At 33.1% G+C, this 21,479-nt stretch overlaps 1 protein-coding gene and 1 long non-coding RNA gene across 10 annotated transcripts in view; one reads left to right on the top strand and one right to left on the bottom strand.

Annotated features, from left to right (window-relative positions):
* Positions 1 to 14,302, top strand: part of LOC143223184 (cell adhesion molecule Dscam1-like) — a 67,516-nt gene extending 53,214 nt beyond the window's left edge. For 8 of the 9 annotated variants that reach the window (XM_076450771.1, XM_076450772.1, XM_076450773.1 and 5 more), the window contains 3 exons: positions 548 to 724; positions 5,897 to 6,132; positions 10,760 to 14,302. In XM_076450771.1, coding sequence (XP_076306886.1) covers positions 548 to 724; positions 5,897 to 6,132; positions 10,760 to 10,843 — 497 coding nt within the window. In that variant the 3' untranslated portion in view covers positions 10,844 to 14,302. The remainder of the gene's footprint in view (positions 1 to 547; positions 725 to 5,896; positions 6,133 to 10,759) is intronic. The other variant, XR_013012732.1, reaches the window with a different exon arrangement.
* Positions 546 to 10,776, bottom strand: LOC143223187 (uncharacterized). Its single transcript, XR_013012733.1, has 3 exons — positions 10,653 to 10,776; positions 1,498 to 1,599; positions 546 to 685 (listed from the first exon to the last, which is right to left on the bottom strand). It is a non-coding gene; the product is annotated as an uncharacterized LOC143223187 (long non-coding RNA).
* Positions 14,303 to 21,479: the final 7,177 nt, after the last annotated feature.

Genomic DNA, 21,479 nt, shown 5'->3' with positions numbered 1-21,479 from the left:
GAAATTCTTACAGGAAAATGCACTTTAAAAAGTGAAGGAGGGGTCATATAGAAATTTATTGTGTGTGTGATCCTAAGAATTCTTTAAATATAATGTACTCTGATAACAATAACAGTAGGTAGTAGCAGTACAACTGTTACATTATTTTCAAACTATCTTAAATTATTCAGTAGCTTAATAATTATTTTGGTAGAACTAGTAAGTATTATGTCTTAAAATGAATTGTACATATTGTTACTTTTACTTGTAAAATAAATTAAACTAAATTAATATATAATGAAGGATCTAATGATGCAACAAAATACAATCTTAGACATTCTGTCTCCTGTTAACTCATTTTTTACTTGTTACAAGTTGAAGAAAGCAGTTGAATCTTTAAAAGAAATAACTGTTACATGTTAGCATCATTTTAAGTAAACAAAATTTCTATTTTTCATATAAAGCAACTCTACCTGTCTTTCGTATCTTATAAGATCTGTTAAAATTTAGAAATCTTCATATAATTATCTACACACACAAAAAAGCAAAATGGATGTTTGTTTTTCAGTAGGACCTATGGAATGGAATTTACATGCTGTAATCTCAGGAGAAGAAGAATTACCAGAATATCTCCGTCTGCCTGTTTTAGCACCAGTGTCTGCTTCCGTGGCCATTGTAATTCTTGTTATTATTGTGTCTTGCATGGCTGTGAAGAAGGAACAAGCACGATACAACAGAGATATCGGTGAGTGATTTTATAAAATAAATTCATTAGAAACATTATAATATCAACATTTTATGGCTGTGTTTATAGATGTATACAGATTCTAGTCTTTGAGAGTAACGAGCTGTTTTGGTCTGTAGTTTATTACTGGAACACTACTTATTACTCACTTATTCTACTAGTTAAATTAGTAGTGTCTACTGTCAGAAAACGAAGACCATATATAATTAACCACTGTATTATTCTCAGCACTTTAGCTAAATTTGATTTGTTAATATCCACTAGTGCATGTTACTCACCCAGGGTAACTTCACTGTGCTTGCTGTGTAATTGAAGAATGTAGAATTTATTGTTTGAATACAAAAGACCTTTCATATCCTTTCAGACTTTCTATTAAGATAAATACCTTTCATCCAGTATTTAAAAGGCATGCTATGAAAGAACATAAAGGTTAAAAGCCATATGGTGTATAGAGTTTCATACCATAAAGAATCAACTCTGTCAGCAGCAAACATATACAGACATCAATTGCATGTTCTCTGTAATGTAATTAATAACAATTTATGAAATAGAGCACATAATGTCGTAGTATGTATAGTTAACAAATGCAACCTATCGCTTTGGTACTTGCTACAAGAAAGTTAACTTTCTAACTCTATCGGTTCACGTGGCGATGTGTGTTTTTATGTGGTGTTTCATTAAAATATAATAACTCCATTTCCTCAATGCTAAACGAATCATATTAGGGGACAATGCCTGTCATGTCTTGTGACTGTTAGGGAATTAGTACTTACCAAGTACTCCATATAATATATGTTGTCAGTTGGGATTACATTCCACAAACTTTTCCCATTGTTACATCCAAGACATACGAGTCGACAGACTCCATACATGTCCTGAAAAGGAAGTCAAGAAGTACTAAGAGCATTAATATTCTTTTTGAAAAATAATTGCTTTGTTAAATGCGTAATATGAATTGTAAAACTATCGTCTACTATAAGCAAGGCTGCATGTAAAATAAGCAGTTTAAAGCACTTCACTGAAGGCATGTGCTTTGACTTATGTTTTAAAGATGGAGTGAAAGTGAAAAAACGACGAGTTAGTAACATTGTCTGTAGAACCTTAATATTAATCATACGTTTTGGTGGGTTTGGTTTGGTTTGGTTTGTCTTGAATTTCGCGAAAATCTACTCGAGGGCTATCTGCGCTAGCCGTCCCTAATTTAGCAGTGTAAGATTAAAGGAAAGGTGGCCAGTCATCACCACCCACTGCCAACTCTTGGGCTACTCTTTAACCAACGACAAATGGGATTGACCGCCGTCACATTATAACGCCACCACGGCTGAAAGGGCGAACGTGTTTGGTGTGATGGGGATTCAACTACTCGACCCTCAGATTAAGAGTCGAGTGCCTTAACCACCTGGCCATACCGGGCCGTTTTGGTGGGTAGTTAAACTTACAGAAATTTAATCATACAGTATGTATCAGAAAATCATAGTTACTTTTATTATCACTTTTTGAAAATGAAAGGGAAGTTTTAAAGACGAGATACATCAAAAAATAATTTACTATTTACAGTATTATTTTATAAGCCCCTCTTGAATTAAGCCACTAGTTGGCTGTCAGCTAATGTATAAGATCCCGTCAAGCACATCGTAAATAAAAGCAATATCTTCCTATCACTCATGATATTTCTGTGAAAGAGAGTCAATTTAAAAACAAAAGTAATGTGAGAATTTATAACGCTAAACCTATGGTCTCGATACTCGCCGTGGGCCCAGCACAGATAACCCTTTGTGTAGAATTGTGCTTATGAACAAGCAATAAGCTGTGAATAATTGCAAATCTGTAATTTTAAAATGTATATCAAATCAGAATTTCTCGAGGCTTATATAAAACTAAAAGAATTCTGCGACAACATTTTTTATATTGCAAGCTATAAAGCAGTGATGGCCAATCTTTTACATAATGCGCCAAAATCCTCATGAATATTCCAACGAAAATAACTGCATCTTTGAAAAATCAGTCTTACCTTTAATGAAAGGCCAGATAGTTAAGGCGCTCGACTCGTAATTTGAGAGTTGCGGGTGCGAATTCTCGTCACACCAAACACTCTCGCCATTTAGCTGTGGGGGCGTTATTATGTGACAGTCAATCTCACTATTCATTTGGTAAAATAGTAGCGCAAGAGTAGGCGGTGGGTGGTGATGACTAGCCGCCTTTCCTCTAGCCTTACACCGCTAAATTAAAAACGGCTAGCGCAGATAGCCCTCGTGCAGCTCTGTGCGAAATTCAAAAACAAACCTTAAATGAGATTTTTGAGTTTGTTTTAAGCATGTCAACTTATCTATATTGGACATCAAATCTGTCGTAGATAGTAACAGCAAGCTCTTCAAATTTGAGTCTCTGAGTCGAGATCGTTGTTTATTTTTAATGAAGTTCACAGATGGAAATGCTTGCTCACACCTGTAAGTGCATGAAAATCGATAGATGCAATTCTGAGAAAATTTTCAAAGATTTGGAAATTGATTACGAAGTAATATTTTCCATAATTGGATCATGTCAACCCCCTCAAGGATCAGAAGAAGCCCCTTGAATTTAGCTTTTAGCTTGGCATATGCTGTTAGTTCAATAGTTGTTGCTGATATTTTTTCTTCAGCAATGACTAATAGGTTAATAACTAGTTCTATATTATTTTTCTCACTGGTAAGTTCACAAAAACGAGATTCAAAAGTGTCTTGCAGTCGTCTTATTGTTGTAATAATACATTCTCTGATAATTTAGTTTCAAAACTCTCATTTTCACTTTGCATTTTAAAATGCTCAAAATGGTTGGAATTTCTTGTTTCCAGTATGGAAACAAATAGAGATTATTACATTCTAAATGCAATACTATCATTTACCGAGTTAGCAAACAATCTGTCATTGCCTTATAGTTTCCAGTTTAACTTGTTGAGACGATCGGTCATGTCAACTAGAAATGCTAAATCACATATTACTGCCACATAAGAGCATCCTCTCCGCAGGCAACTCTTTTTTAACTTCTATAAAATGGAAAACACTGTCTTTTAATTGCCAAAACCTCTTCAGAACGTTTCCTTTGGAGGGTCAATGCATATCACAATGAAGAATGAGACTACCATATTCCTGTTCTACTATAATACAGTATTCTTTAAATTCTCATCAGTATAATTCTCTTGCTCTAATTGTATTCACACATTTTACCACTGTTGACATAACGATCTGGAGATTTAAACTTTTTTCATATAATGATTCTTGGTTTATAATACAGTGATATTGCAGTAAAAGACGATTTAAAAACCTTTCGATCAAAGAAGTGGTGCTGCTAACTTTACCAATCATTGAAGTTCCATCAGGCCAAATACTAACAAGTATTTTTTTTTCCAATCCAATTTTAATTGTTCTATACATGACTTTAATTTTTCGAATATGTCTGAACCTTTTGTTGTTCCATGAAGTGACTTGAGGCCGATAAGTTCCTCAAAGACGTTAAAATTATCATCAATCCCTTAATAAAAATGCTTAACTGAGCTGTATCACATATGTCGGCAGATTCGTTCAATGCAATTGAAAAAAAAAAGGTTTAAACACCGGCCATGTTTATGATTTGTCGAGATACATCAAGAGAGAGATCTTCAGTGCCTCGTTATCGTCTGCTTTGAGAATGCAAGTTCCCTTACTTTTCTTTCAACGTTCTGATCACAAGGACGTCTGGCGAATATTTTTAGGTTAGATTTAACAATTTCTTGGCCATCTGAAAATGGCTTCTTCTTTTTGGCGAGCATTAAAACTATTTTATATGATGTTGTTATTTCATAACTGTCACAACTTCTTGTCATAAAATAATTTTGTGTTTTTCCTTTTTTTTTCTTTCATTTTATTTAAATAATATTTCCGTTTCCCTAGATTCTACAACTAGCTTTATTTTTCTTTATTTCCACATTGTGCTGTGCCATACAAAGTCTGTTGAGGTCATATCTCCTATTATGTGAAAGTACATTTTCACAAATCACACGCAATGATTTTCCGGAAGGTCCCATCATAAATAAATATTGAATTTCCCACTGTTCATTAAATTCACTGTCATAACCTGCATTAGTTTTTCTTTTGCTCATTTTGCCGTGTATCACGGTGGGGAAGAAATACAAAACACTAAAATTCAAATTCGAATTCGTTGATCACTTTGACTTTGAAAACAGCCACTACGAAACTATAAAGAATTAAGCAAACTTACATGTTGTACATCCAGGGCTACCAAACGTACGACATTCAGGTTTACGTGGATGGCGCCACAAATGGGCATGAAATATTTTTTTTTCTCCATCAACTCTTAATTTTTATTTATGTTTTTCAACTTCCTTAATTTATTTCATCGATTTTCTTCATTTTTTTAAAGCATTGCGCGCCAATTTTTATAGACCAATGCGCCACAGGTTAGCCACTCCTGCTTTAAAGTGTAAATTTCATATACAGTTATCCATGGTAAACCAAAGCTGTGTTTTGGTATAAACTCTTTCAAAATATCAAATTATTCATAGGTATTTGGCGGAGGTTCTTAAGGTAAATGAGATATATCAGGAACTACCAACGAGACATTTTTGGTTTTTGGTAGATTTGATTGAATTTCACGCAAAGCTTCACGATGTCTATCCGCACTAGCCGCTCTTAATTTAGTAGTATAAGACTAGAGGAAGGCAGCTGGTCACTGCCATCCACCGTCAACTCTTGGGCTACTTTCTTACCAACGAGTAGTGGGATTGAACGTAAAATTATAACGTCACCACGGCTGAAAGGGTGATCATGTTTGGTATGAAGGGGATTCGAATCCTCGACCCTCATATTGCGAGCTGAATGCCTTAACTACCTGGCCGTGTTAGGCCAAACCAATTAGATATGCATGTACCTTGTTCAATTTATTATCAAATAAATATATATCTTTACGAAAGTGACGAAAGAAACATACACATTTGTTTATAATATGGTTTAGTACTACCATGATAATCATTTAAAAATAGCATTCGCAGCAAAGCACTTGATTCTTAGATTGATTGCGTAGTGACACAATTATTTTTATTCGTTTCAATGAAACAAAATATGTATTTTGCATATAAAGATAGAGAGTGAATGATTAAAAAATAATGATGATATAGAGCGCTAGTTTGACTTGTTTCAGACACAGTTACTGAGAAAATCTACCCATACAGTATGAATGGTACCCCACCACAGCGCTATGTAGATGTGGAGAAAACACGTTCACTGTTACAACATCCTCCACCCCCTCCACCTTTTCCTCTCCCTCCACCTCCATCTGATGGTTATCCAGCTCCATATGACACGCTACCACTAAACGATGCTAACAATTCCACTGATAGACGGAGAAATACAGGAAGAGGATCCAGATCTAACGAGGTAAGACAATTTTATTTATGTTTATTTTATTTTCTAATTTTTTAAGTATAATGTAGTAGGTAAGTTAGGCAGTACAAATTAGAAATATTGTATTAGGTGATTATTCAGTATATCAATGACTACGCGACACAAACTACATTCCACGTACTTTAAGATGTGATGTTGTTAGAATCATAGTTAATCACTAAGTGTGATTGGTAGGTGATAGGATACTGCTGACAGTCTGCATTCTCCTTCAGTAGTTCAAAGTTAGGGTCGGCAGCAATTAGTTTTAATAGCTATGACATAAATACAAATTATGTTTTTCTATATTAATTTCAAAAATTAGATTTGCCACAATATTATTTTGGGATGAATTTTATTTTCCATTAAACACAAACAGCTAAAAATCTGTGTTACCTTGCATTTTGTAGGGCGGATTTATTTGTTTGTTGTTAGGCATGAAGTTACACAATAGGAAAGATCATATTCTATAATCACTTCAGCTAAAGACCTTAATCTTTGTAATCACATTAGATAAAGATATTAAGCTCTTTAATGACAATTTGTTACTAGGCACATAGTGCTACGATATTCAAACCAAAAACCACAAACAGACGTATTTTAACACAATGAAGGGTAAAATCTTTGTTATTTTCTAGAATCGGTCGTAACAAATAATAAAGAGTTTACCTTTCACTCTACTAGAAAACGTCGGTTTTGTGTTTTTTTACTATTCATCCTGTTAAGACATTAAAAGAAGAGTTCAGGTTTTGTGAATGGCTTTATGCAAAGATGTAAGTTCCATAATTGTTTTAGATGGATAGCTCATCTTCTGTAATTGTTTGAGGGGTAAACTCATATTCCATAATCAATTCAGACGAAGACTTAAAGCTCTGTAATTATAATGATCAAAATGCTTAAGTTCTGTTAAATGTTATCCGGTTTTAATATTATTCGTTTTTAGTATTTTTCCACTCTTACTATTATACTTGAAAATTTAACAGCAAATATGTGTTATAAAAACATTAATGTTCACAAAAATAAAAAGATTCGCTGTGTTACAGTCTAATATTACTCATGCACTATTTTATGAAAGTATGACTTTTAGGGATCAAGTGAAACTGAAACGATACTTTTGTGTATACGTGTTTGTGTTTAATACCAGCATGGCAATCAAGAAAAACCTAAAACAAATGGAACATTATGAATATTGGTTTATGTGGTGATCCCTAATGGCTCAACGATACTCGTAGTGGTCACAGCACAGATAGACCATTGTGTAGCTTTGTTCTTAACAGCAAACAAAAGTTTGTGTAGTGAGAAGAAAACAATGTTATCTATTCCTGGTATAAAATATAAAAATTTGAGTTTCTCTTTGGGTATATGAAGAACAATCAAAGTTCAATTGGGTTGGGTTACTTTTCTTGTTCAAAACAACCCTGTTGAAAAAAATGAGTAGCAGATGCTGAGTTTCACTAGAATAGCCTTAAAAACTGCTAATGTAACAAGAACAAATTTTGAAATAGGTTCATCCGTAACCTTCTGTGTATTTTTATACTTATTCATGGTGACAGAATAGCGCTAAAGCTCATAAAATGAATTTTCAGTTGCTGTACCTTAACTTTCAGAGTTGCAAATAGCTGTTTACAAAGCTTCCTGGATTTCCTTTATTTGTATACATAATAAAGTATTCAAATTATACTTAGCCATAATTTAATGTAAAGAGTTGTAGTATTTATTCTTGGATTGTCATTTTCATATGTTTTGTACCAAAATAAGGTACAATAGAAATAAATACAACACTCCATTAAAACTATGGTTGAGTGGTGCAGTCTTCCATGGTGTCTTTAGACCCAATAAAACCCGAAAAAATTCGAACAATTTAGGGAATTATCTACAGAATAAGTATTCTTTCTTGATGTTACGAATGTACTGAGAAATTAAAAGTAGTTTGTTAGACAACAAGAACTGGAAAACTAGACTCTTCAAAATTTTCGCCATTTAGTCTGCATGAAAATCATAGTAAAATAGCCTTATCTAGTCTGTTGTCAACTCTAGAACCTGTAGCAAGATATGAATTTTTTGTGTGTTATTATTTGAGCAGATTAACTTTCATTATATTATTCTATGTGTTGTTATTAGAACAGACGAACCTTTATTACTTCCACCTAGATGAACAATATTAGATGAACAATATATGTCTGTAAGATGTAGAATACTCAGTATTTTGTAAACTGTATAATCGGGTGCTAAACTTCTATCATATATATGAAATGAAGGAGTAAAATATCAGTACAAATAATATTAAATTTTGCCATACACATTCGTAGAATAAACTATCTTTCAGTAAGTGAAAAACACGTCAAAAACAAATAATAAAAACACGTTGTAAATGTTAAATTATTTTGGGGTGGCAGTGGCAAAAATAATGCAAACAAGAGTATAAAGATGATACAGCTATACCTAGATCATCCCTACATGACTTAATATTAAAATTTAATATTACACTATAAAATGCACGAGTATAAAATGGTTACGAGGTTGGTCGAATTGACATATTTTGAATCAATTGGAATTTCCTTGTATGCAAATTATAATCTATTAGTTACAATACAATGATGCCTTCTCTGACATGACCATGATATTATAATAAACATAATGTATATCAGCAGTCAGGAATATATTACTTCTAACTGCAGTAATTGTTTGTTTGTTTGCTTTTGAATTTCGCCCAAAGCTACACGAGGGCTATAAGCGCTAGCTGTCCCTAATTTAGTACTGTAAGACTAGAGGGAAGGCAGCTAGTCATCACCATCTACCGCCAACTCTTGGGCTCCTTTTTTACCAATGAATAGTGGGATTGATTGTGACATTATCACGCCCTCACGGCTGAAAGGATGAGCATGTTTGGTACGACCGGGATTAGAACCCGCGATCTTCAGGTTACAAGTCGAACACCTCAACCCACCTGCCCATCCTGGGCCAACTGCAGTAATATTAATGTCAAATACAGATTTTACAGTGTAATACTAAATTTTAATATTGAAAGTCATGTACAGATGATCTGTGTATAGCTGTATCATCTCTGTATTCTTGTTTGCATTCTTTTTGACACTACCATTTTTACATCAATTGACATCTACAAAATGTCCTTTTATTACTTGTTGTAAGAAGAGGAAAGCTGTAGCTCCTTCATCGTAGTTTCTTTGTATTACTGTAGGAACAGGTGTAATGGAATCCATATCATAAATTTATGTTAATGTATATGTTTGTTTCAGTTTTAATGCATGTAACGTATATTGTTAAATGTGTGTTGCGCAAGTCCCGCCTGTTCTTTAAATTTGTAGAAAATTCTCGAATGTAAGAATTAACAATATATGTTTTACGAAAACACTAGCGTATCTTTTAAAATTGTTGAACTTTCGAGAAGCTCGCCTAATGAGTATAAAAGCTAGCCATCGTAAGACGCCGAAAATTTTAGAATATTCTTTGTCTGCTACAGTGAGTATATTATAAGACTCAGAAGCTATAACCGTAATAAACGCTTATTAATAGGAAAACTACAGATATTTGACCTGGAATGTTTATATAATTCGAGCATTACGAACCGTTCAACTTCAGAAAATTAACTTCAGTCGTTTGTGTCTTTATAATGACATCAGATATCTATCTTCTTCTGTAAAAAGTAAGCTTATAAACTGCGTTAGGTGAAATAGACATAGAGTTAGCAAGCATTTCCATCAGCTGAAGTATATTTGTGTATCAACATAAATTAATTCGTTTGTCGTAGACCTGCACCGTCGATAAAATATTCAGTTCTAGACCAGATAGAATAACGAATATTGTGTGTGAGTTTGTAAGATTTTTGTATATAAATAACTATTTGTTATAACCATTATTATCAATTGTATTGTTGTTTGTATATTAAAATATATTTGTGTTAAGAAAGAAAATATTTTGTATCAATCTTGTTGGCAAATATCATATGTTTGATACATATTAACATTTAATTAACTTCGAAATTTAAATTCAAATTTCCGGCTATATAAAATCTTAAAACGTAGTATACCTAACACAGGTGAGCCCTAATCTCCCCCAATTGTTTGTGTGTGTTGTTAAACACTACCACCGCTAAAACGCTTACACACGACAAAAAAGATGAGACTATATAGAATTTACTTTTTCTTATGTATTGCTTATATATCATAGCTACTTACCTTTTTCTCATTCCGATGAATCTTAATCCATGCTTAAATAATATATATATTTGAAACATAAATGTTTCAGAACAATTACAGCATATCTTACGTTTATAAAAAAACTGAATTCTGTATAATAGTTAATTTAGAGTTTACTTCTTTTGTGATCAAAACAGTTCTTTAAATCATAATATTTACACCTAAGCAGTTTTGGGGAATATATCGTTTATTAGTAATTTCTCAAATACTATCCTTTTGTCTGAAAGAGAATTTACCTAACAGGCGATATACATGTGACTAAATTAAAGTAACTAAATAGCAAGTAGTCTATATACTTACTGATAATTTTCAAAAATACCTTTGTTTACCTAACGCACAACATTCTACGGTCCTGACAACGAAACACTTCACAACCAGATAGTAATAGTAATCCATTTTATTTACAGGGCTCAGTTGATAGCAGGCGGCAGGGGGATGGAAACGTGATTCAAGAGCGAGCGGAAGTGCACAACTACGACCATGCAGCGTGAGAACCCTGACTCTTAAAAACACACGTCTGTTTCTAAAAGGCCACGACGGATCTTGACAGTTTATAAGAAATATGTCTTAAAGTTCCGCAACAGCTGGACTGTTGGTACTTTTTATTTGATTTTTCTTTTTTCTCATATACGTGCGTATGGGTGTTACAAGTTGGTAGTAGAGCGAGTAACGCGTCAGTTACACATCTATCCAGAAACACATTGTTATCTTGAGGGATGAGTAACCATAGCAACGCCTAGTTTGTTTAGTTAATTCGAACGATTATGTCGTTCTTACTGTTTAAATAAATAGTAAGCTGGCCTAAGAATTCGGAGCGTACAACAAAACTGACATTTAACTAGCTGGCATTTCTAGCAGCCATAAGTGACGCATTCTTATTGCTACTGAAACTTTTATGTCACACCCATCTTATATACCTGTTATCTAAGTATAAATTAAATTACTTTAAAACTAAAATGTACTTACCCAAATATTTCATTTATCTTGTTCTAGACTAGAGTTTCCTTACAGCAGTCTTTGTTTTGGTGCTAGATAATACTGTCACATTAAAAGCAAATTACATGAAGTAAAAAAAGATGGAAGAGCATAATTAGCTAAAAAAGACAAACATGTGCAGTTCAGTATTAGCAAGATTGAAATATTTTATGAATATCGTCTCATTCATTTAGCTAATTAGCTAGAAACAAATAGACAAAATCTAAATAATAATACAATGATGGTGATTCCAGCATTCTACGTGAAATCTTAATGCCACCTATCCAACAAGAACACAATATAAATGAAGGAAATGTATCTATGTCCAATAATTTTGTTACAATAGTTACATCATTAAATGACGTATTGTTTGAATGATACTTCTGTCTATATTAGGCATCAAAGATAAATTTTGAAAATGTTCTCTAGTATGGTTACAGCGTGGATTTCAAACTGCCTTGAGGCCTAGACTTTCCATCCTCGTAGAGTTATCAATTGTCTTCCACAATATCATTGATGGTGACGTCATTCTCCTTGCAGATATCATACAGTGACGTAAGTTTAAGATTGCTCATTCTTATGATCAAACACGTTTACTTCTTCAAGGGTCCCTCTTTTTGTTCACTTTGATATTAAACTGTTCAAAGTGTCCTTATGAGTCTACTTTGAGCAGGTTTCTAGTGTTGTTGAATGTCTTGTGTCGTTACAGCTGTTAAACACGATTATGGGCTGGTGTAAAAACTAAATGGTGTAATGTGCTATAAGTATCATTATGTCACAAACCAAGATTATGACTGAGAAATGAGTTAGTTAACCAGATAATTCATTAGTCGTCTTGTAGAATAAAATTCGTGCTGGTTCAAAAAGACAAACAAGGCTGATTAGTTTAGTAATTATTGTATTAGATGTGAATGTTGTTAATATTGTTATTCGTTGTTTCTCCTAATTGTCTGTGGCAGTTTCAAAGTGTAAAAACAAAAGAACATTATCGGCGCATAATTTTGATAAATATTTTAAAAGTAACAATTTAACCTTACAATAACTCGATAATTTTTGTTCATTAAAACTTAATAACTTATTGTTGTAGTGGATCCGTGTATCATCCGTTGATACTTTGTTGTAAAGCTATGAAAGATATTTGTTTTTGACAGTTGTTATAAACGGTGTGGCACAAACTACGAAGAAACAGTTAATGGAATCGTTACATATAAAGAAATGTTGGCATTTTATTGTTGATGTTTTATTAAAACAAACCTCAAAATTGGCTAAAGATATAGTTGTTGTTGAGTTACAACTTCGTGTACGTGTAAAGATATTTTACTTTAGAAAAAAATTATAAACATTTTAAAGTTTTAGTATTTTTTATTCATTCAATCCGGAGACGTTTCTAAAGTACTGCAGCAGTTTACTTGGGGGTGGGGAAAGTAATACTCTCCAGTAAGATTCATTCTTTGTTACAGAATGTTTCCTATGTTCATTGCGTTATAGAGTTGCATATTTTTTCAGCTTTTGAGGTGAAGAATCAAACAGATTATATACCACTAGTATTTTGTAGGTTTAATGAGTTTTTGTATCAGCTTTAGAAATGACTCATAAAATGATCCAAACGTCACGTTTTCTAAAGTTCGTAATTGCTAAAATAATAAATTAACTTCCGTATCAAAATGAGTTTCAAACTAGTCTTAGGCTTAACTGCAACTTTCTGTTGATGTTGTGTTGTTTACTCTATTGTATTCACATATGCTGAATGAAACATATCCAAAACGATTTTATAATTGTCTCGTGGTTATTTTCCAACACGTTAGCTAAATTAAAATGATCTAAAATATTGTTTTCTATTGACATCAACAATGGTTTCCCCTTGAAAGCCTCGTGTAGTGACGTTTTGGAAATGCTTTATTTGAGCTTTGTCCCCAATTTTGTTTACTATTCTTGTTATGACAACCTAAACGTGGATGTGTTCTAACGCTGTTCGTACGCCAATAGGACTCTGCGAAGTAAGCACGTGCAATAGCTGGATAAAGACGATCGATGACAACTGCATGACTGGTCCATATATATTGTTGATTTTTTGATGAATATTTTTCAACGACAATTTCAAGGCATCCCGCCCATTTTTCTTCTTATTATATTTCCACATATATCTTTTTTATAACCACATTTGCGTTATCTCATGTACTTTTCTCTTACTGTAAATATAACACAGATAACCACATGAACGTTTATATTAGAAATGGATCATAGTACAATGTATCACGAATTTCATCATTAGCACAAGTAGTATTTTTAATTTTAATATTTCTATAAAAAAAATTCATGCCATACATTTTTTTCAAAATAATGGTTTTATTATAATAAATCGGTTGATAACAGTTTGTTGTAGAATTTGATTAGGTATTCCAATACTCAATTACTACTAGTTTATAAGGAGTAACTGTTTTAAAATGGTATCAAGACAGTATATCGTGTCAGATATAAATGCCCATGAAAAATCATGTACACAAAAATATATTGCATTTAATGTTAACACATCTTTTTTTTTATCTATTTTATTCAAAATACATTGTCTGTCACAGCATACACCTGGCATCTATAATCAAGTTAAGCCTAAATATGTAATGGTGCTGTAAATTCTCAGTTGTACACATTGAGTTTTGTTTTGTTTTTCTCATAGATTAATTCCTTGCTGTACGATATATAAAAATAATTACCCATAATTTGTTTATAAATTATTAAGACTAAGCGAAATATTCATTCTCAGTTTTAATGTTCATGTTTTTGATGTTACTTTGTCGTTGAATGTTGTTTCTGTTCTATGTAATTGTATTCGTTATATGTATGTACGTTTGTAAGTGTTCATCTATTATATTAGGCTTTACCATTATGTGTGGTCAAATGGTTCTTAGTCTCAGCCAGCATCCTGTTATGTAACATTTTGACATTCAGATTAAAACCCAACAAAAAACTCTTTAAAATATGGTTGTTGTATGTTACTTCGTTATGTAAAACTTTCAAATGTGATCCATCTCATTCTGAGATGCATTTTTTTGAAAGGAGTAACAGCGGTAAATAAAAACATAAAACACCAGAAATATTTACTGCAGAGGGATTAGTTACTCCACTATCATACACATAACACTGGTCAAATATTGTGAAGTTTTGAGAATATAATGTCGGGTACATTTACTACATGTTTTTCATTAACGCATTTATAAAGTTTGTTAAAATAAGTTTAACAGGACAGAATACGACAAAGTCGAGTTAGTGGTGTGGGATTAAAAATCGACATCGAATTCTTATGAATAAAGACAATTTGGCGTCGAAGCCATTCGGTTTCAACCATGTTGGTAATTTTTTTATTTATTTTCGTAACACTTTCTTTTTTAACTTGATTAGATATAATCAGTTTGTATGAATATCAGGGAGGGTTAATAACGCAGGCAGTGCATGATGTAAATATTTTATGGTTTAACCTAAATATTATGAAATGCTAACTCGTTTTGTTTTTTGCCACCCTTCTACAAAACAACTGAATGCTTGTTGCATATGTTTATCTATTGTTTAGACAATTTAGACTGAAGATATTCTGCGGCAATTTCTAGCAATTGCTAATCTCTCTTTAGCGAACATGCCTAAGAAAAGATAAACATAGGATTTAAACATGAAATAAACACATAGTGATCTTTGCAAATGACTTTTAATTATTAACTACGACTTGTTCCCACCTCTTGTGTCGTGAAACACTTTGATAACAAACATTGCATGAAAGATAAAATACGATTCAATTTTGATGTGTAATTCTGAGTTAGTTATCATGATAAAATTGATTGAACAACGTCATTACAAACTTTTATGGTAAGAACATTTCTCACTGATCATAATTAAAAAATACAATTTTTTTTACTGTTTGAAAATAGTTATGCTGTGCAACGCTTCTGTTTGTGCTATTAGAAATGTATTTCACATGAAATGTATATGTGTATATTTACAAGGTGTTCGGAAAGTCACTGTGCAGTTTTGTAATCATATTTTATTCAGTCTATTTTAAGCCAGCAACTGATAGCGATGTTTAGAAACAAAATAAGAAGGATCCTAGCCTGTATTGAACCCAACGGGGGTCACTTTCAACATTGTTTATAATTGTCATTCATATTTACCTCCTGTATTCTATATTGCAACATGTCTGTTAATAAATATATAAGTGCACAGTGACTTTCCGAACACCCTGTATATCATAAAATTGAACCTTACGCAAGCTTTATTTTCCTCGATCATATTTCATACTTGTAGATAAGTTATTTCAAGTCTGACCTCGTTATATGTCTCATTGCCCCCCCTCGACCTGGCATGGCCAGGTGGTAAAGGCGTGCGACTCGTAATCTGAGGGTCGCGGGTTCGAGTCCCCATCACACCAAACATGCTCGACCTTTTAGCCGTGGAGGCGTTATTATGTGACGGTCAATCCCACTATTATTTGGTAAAAGAGTAGCCCAAGAGTTGGCGGTGGGTGGTGATGACTAGCTGCCTTCCCTCTAGTATTACACTGCTAAATTAGGAACGGCTAGCGCAGATAGCCCTCGTGTAGCTTTGCGTGAAATTCGAAACAACAAACAGAAAAAGCTCATTGCCGCCCCTTAGTTAAGAAAAGCTGGAATCTAGAGTGTTTTCTCCCTATTACAAGACGTGTATGTGTTTTTATAGCAAAGCTACATCGTGATATATGCTAAGTCTACTGATGGGAATCGAACTCCTGATTTTGGCGTTGTAAATCCGTAGGCTTACCGCTGTTCCTGCGGGGGACTACAAGTAGTATTCATTACAGCCAACTGGCTAACGTAGTGGAATTTATTAGCCTGTATTACAGGGTTATGTAAAGTTCTCCACCAAACATTAACGTACATTTTAATTGTAACAATAAACGTTTATATCTTAGTTTGGCTGAAAGATACGGGATGGAGAAAATCGAACAGAATGAACAAGAAACTTTTGAGAACAAAGTGAGAGTGTTTGAACTGAAACAGTAGCTGAGAGAAGGTGGCATCTTTCAACGCTTTGGCAATTTGCCAGACGTCGCCTTAAGCTACAAACGTAAGGGAAATGTCCGTTCAAGTTCTTACAAAAGAAAATCTACTTTCTTTCCATGATCCTAAAAAAAAAAGAACAATCCTGAACGAATACTGCTGGCATGTTCTTTCACATCGCTCAGAACAATAATTGTTACAGCTTTTAGGCATCGTACTTATCGAATTACTACAATTCTTTGATAATATTTAATGAATTTCATTGTTTCTTTCAGCATAAACTTTTTCTTAGCTTTAACACCAGAAAATCTTTTTCAGTTCGTATATGACTGAACTTATAAATCACTCTTAGCTATTTTTCGATGTAAATAATGTGCCTAGTAAATGGATAAGCAAAAAATGTTGAATAAAAAATCAAAACCAGGTGCAGTCCATCGGAAAACTGGAGTGGATATTTAATTTCTGTAATGCATATTTGTGTATATAAGACATTTTAATAGCTGAAATAAACAACCTTATAGCATCACATTTTTGCTTTTCTTTAATTGGACACTTAACGTTTCGCTTTACAACTTCTTCAGGAGCGTTTCACTGAATCATAAACTGTAACTGACTGCTCAAAACTTCAAATGTAACTTTGTACTATAAGTTACAGTTTATGTTTTACTGAAACGCTTCTGAAAATGCTGTAAGGCGAAACCTTGAATGTCCAATTAAGAAAAACGACAATAGTTTGATGTTATAATGTCGTTTATTTATATTATTAAAATTAGAGTGACCCTTTGTCTTGGTTTTAGCGCAATATTACAGTGGTTTATCTGCACTTTGTATACGACGAGCAACCGAGTCTCGGATTTTAGTGTTGGAAGTCTTGGAATTCAGCAAGAAAAGCTTCATTTACGCTTTTCCTATCATTACTGTATATATAACACGTGTGTAAATGCTTTAAAGTATAATTGTTCATGTTGTATTTCAGTTGGCTTCACCAACTTTTCCTACACAAAGTTTAAAATTACGAAACCAATTTTGGCACAGAAATGGAGTTAATAATAATTGTCTTTTAACTGTAATAGAAAGTTTCTTTCATTAACATTACAAAATAACGTCATTTTAGAAAATAGAAAAGAAAATTACATCATCAATAAATTCACCTTTGTTAAAACTGAACAATGTATTTTCGTAAAACAAAACCGAAAACTCAGGAAATAACTATATACTTGGCCTCAATCGTCAAAATGCTATTTTACGGCATTTTCATCGGAGTCAGGTATCTTTATTTCTAAATTTGTTAGCGTAAATTACCACTACTTATTTAGACCTTTTCGTTAAGCTGCAGAACTGCCGTGATTTGTAGATGTATATTTGTGGTGACATTATACGACGCTAGGGTTCTCATGAAATTCAATGTATATAGAATCAGATATCAAGAAGCTTAACCCAGCATATCGCATAAACACACAATTGAAATATTAACACACTATCGCGTTGAAAGATTGTAATATCATAAAAGCATTTGATATTAAACATTACAGGGAGTGTTATGTTTATTAATAAATAGGTACACCATCAGCTGGAAGAAAATCTATTAGCACAGGTATTTATTGATAATGTATACCTTACACAGGCCTAATATATCACGATTCAACTGTTGGAAACTTACGTTCGTTCTTACTGTAGCGTTTGATTCTCACTTTCCTTTCCTTTTTTTTTTTTTTATCTGAACGTGAACTGTTTGAACCTGACAAGAAAGTCCATCAGTAGTGAATAGTAAATATAGATAATAAGTTTAGTGAAACGTTCTTTTAAATACAAACGAACCCTATTTGTGACAGACTTTCAACTGTGACAAAAGCCTTGAATCCTACAATGAGTGACAAGACGAATATTCCGTAGTGTGTATATTTAACATGCAAAGGTACAAGGTATTTAGAAGCACCGTACTGTGATATATCTAGGTCGTTATTATACTTTATTTAATGACGTCCAGTATTTGTTAAATATTTTGCTATCTATGCTTTCTTTTTTCCAGTCATTTTTACTTTAATTTTTTTTTCTAACATGTTTCTTCGTATTAACTTCTGCTGTTAAACGAAAGTCAAATATGTCTAAGAGGCTGTATTTTCTTAGGGTCAGTTTATGTCTCGACAAAAAGTCCTGTCTGTGATTCATTCTTCTGGCGTCCCTTTAACCGGCTATTTAAACAACAGCTGGCATGCACGTGCAGCTGTCGGTTATTTGTGCTACATCTTTGTCAACCACAAACTTAGTGGCGGCATCTTTGGGCAAAGATTGGAAAAATAAAATTATAAATATTTTATATTTGTTTTATTTAAAATACCTAGTATGAAATACGAACATGAAATAAATGTTGAAATAAAAATAATGAATAAAATTTTACTTAATGCATTCACATTTAATAATGAAAAACATTTGTAACTCACACACACATCAACAAATACCAACATGTGTAAGAAAGCATGTGCACGTGCCGACCGCCATCTGCCACGTGGAGTGAAGCAAACGTCTTTGTATTGTGAAAGCGTAGAAACATCTGCCACTATCATTAAAAAGAAAACATCTGCCTGCTTCAGGTATCTTGTGGGTTTTACTTAGAACAGAAACTCGAAGATTATAGTGATCTTCCAAAAATATAATTATTTTATTAACAGTATGATATTGCATTCTCGCCTTCAAATCTTGTATATAGATAATTCTTTTCTTTTAGTTTACACTAATAATTTTGTATTAATGATATGACTTTTTTTTTGAAGAAGCCAAATTCCTCAGTCTGAGTTACAATTCATCTATAGCAAACGTATATATAAATACTCTAAACCGTTCGGCCCCCCAATGGTTCAGCGGTAAGTCTGTGGACTTACAACGCTAAAAACCGGGTTTCGATACCCGTGGTGAGCAGGGCACAGATAGCCCATTGTGTAGTTTTGTGCTTAATTCAAAAAATAAACAAAACCGCTTAAGTGTTGGCGCTGCAGGGGTAATTCAGTCTTGTTAACGTGAACGTTACTGTAAAGGTTCACTGTGTTTCTGTCTTGTTTCAAATCAATAGTTTCTATGGTTACTGGCTAATGACCCTCACTTTTGAACTCGCGTCACAAATGATGAGAACCAATGAAGAAACATATTCTTCGAAGTAATATAAGACGATTGGCAGTAGTAATTTCCAGTTTTGTAAACGTAAAATGAAGGCGTTGTTTAGGTTTAGTCTGCATAAATATATCGCTAATTATAAACACTTAAATTTAAAATTTAAATAACACTTGTCCTGTAAATGAAAATGGGGTACCACAAAAATTCTGAATTTAAAGCCGGATAGGTAAGGAATCAGCTGCTGTGTAAATTATTTTGGGTAAGGAAATTATTAATAGTCAAACTATAATACATTTACTCAATAACTTGAACTTATTATAAGATTTAGAAAAAAAATGTAACTGAACTGTAGAAATATGTTAATAAGGAAGAATTGGAGGTAATGCTTGAGGAGTTATCAAAATATTTTATATTAATATATGAAGAAAATATCAATACTATGTTAATTTTATGAATTTAGCCAAAGGCAACACAGTATGATGGCATTTATCAACCTTCGTTATATTTTATACTCTAAAAACTAACACACATAAAAAAATCAGTCGTCACGTCATGACTGACGCAATCGCAATTGAAATAGAAATGGTTGTGACATTATGTTTTCATAAACATTAGCAACTATGTGTCACCTAATTTCATATTATTTCGTTCGGTTATGCATTATTAATATGTTTAGATACAATGTTTAAAATGAAACTATTATACTTCAAAATATGCTTTTTTACCCTCCAGTACTACTTTTTGACAGATTTTCAATACATGTCTGCCAAAAATAATATCTACTCGTGCGAGTTCATAGTATCATAGAAGAATGCACAGTGGTATGAGTCTACCATACTATTTGCTGAAAAGAGTATTTCAAACAATACTAATATACATTTAGTTTACAATATACTCTGATCCCTGTATCATAAACGGATATTACTTTATACAGCCAATATCTTTACAACTTTCCGTGTAGACCACCCCTTCTAGATGTAAACGTGTACATTTATGTATCATGCTCGCTCTTTCAGTCGTGGAGACGTTATAGTGTGACAGTCAATCCCATTATTCGTTGGTAAAAGAGTAGTCCAAGAGTTGGAGGTGGGTGGTGATTACTAGCTGCATTCCCTGTAGTCTTACACTGCTAAATTAGGGAAGGTTAGCGCAGATAGCTCTTGTGTAGCTTTGCGCGAAATTAGAAAAAAACAAACAAACATTTATATATACCATATAAATCTTAAAGTTCTGAAAATCTTGGATGGTGGCTTGTACTTGAACATCATGATCCAAGAACATCTAAATACTGTGACCATAATCTGAATGCTTTAGTGTCCGCAAGTTGGTACTGCAGTTCTTTGAGTTTCTATTTATATCATCAAGAGGGCGAGAGAAGCAAAAAAAAGTGATTTTTTTACTCATCAGATGATAAAAAATTCATTTAATTGCTTCATAACAACAATACTTTATTACTATCGAATTAGCATGAGTGTCGTTTCCACGTAAAGTACTGTGTCACGTGATGTTATCAATTTACACCCGATCATGAACCCATTATCCTGGAAGTATCTGTTACCAAGTGCTTAATCTATTATCAGGGCTGCTGTCAGAAAATTTTTGGGAATTTGACTCGACGAATTAGTTTGGTTTGGTTTCTTTTTAATTTCGCGCAAAGCTACACGAAGGCTAGCCGTACATAATTTAGCAGTGTAATACTAGAGGGAAAGCAGCTAGTCGTCATCACCACCGCCAACTCTTGGGCTACTCTTTGATCAACGAATAATACGATTGACCGTCACATTGTAATGCCCCTACGGCTGAAAGGCTGAGCATGCTTGATGTGACGGGTATTCGAACTCGCGACCCTCAGTATTGAGTGTCTTAACCACCTGGCCGTGTCCCCCCCCCCCACACACACACACGAATTTTACAAAATTCTGCTTCTGTAATAGCTATTTAGTGTTCATTTTTACGCCATATTTCTGTTTATTCAAATATAGCCTCACTTCCTTGAAATATTAAGCATCTTTAAAAGTAGTGC

This window comes from Tachypleus tridentatus, chromosome 8 (assembly GCF_004210375.1).
Source record: "Tachypleus tridentatus isolate NWPU-2018 chromosome 8, ASM421037v1, whole genome shotgun sequence".
NCBI classification, from domain to species: domain Eukaryota; kingdom Metazoa; phylum Arthropoda; class Merostomata; order Xiphosura; family Limulidae; genus Tachypleus; species Tachypleus tridentatus.
Note: the sequence above shows the minus strand (reverse complement) of the source record. Positions and strands in the feature narration are given on the sequence as shown.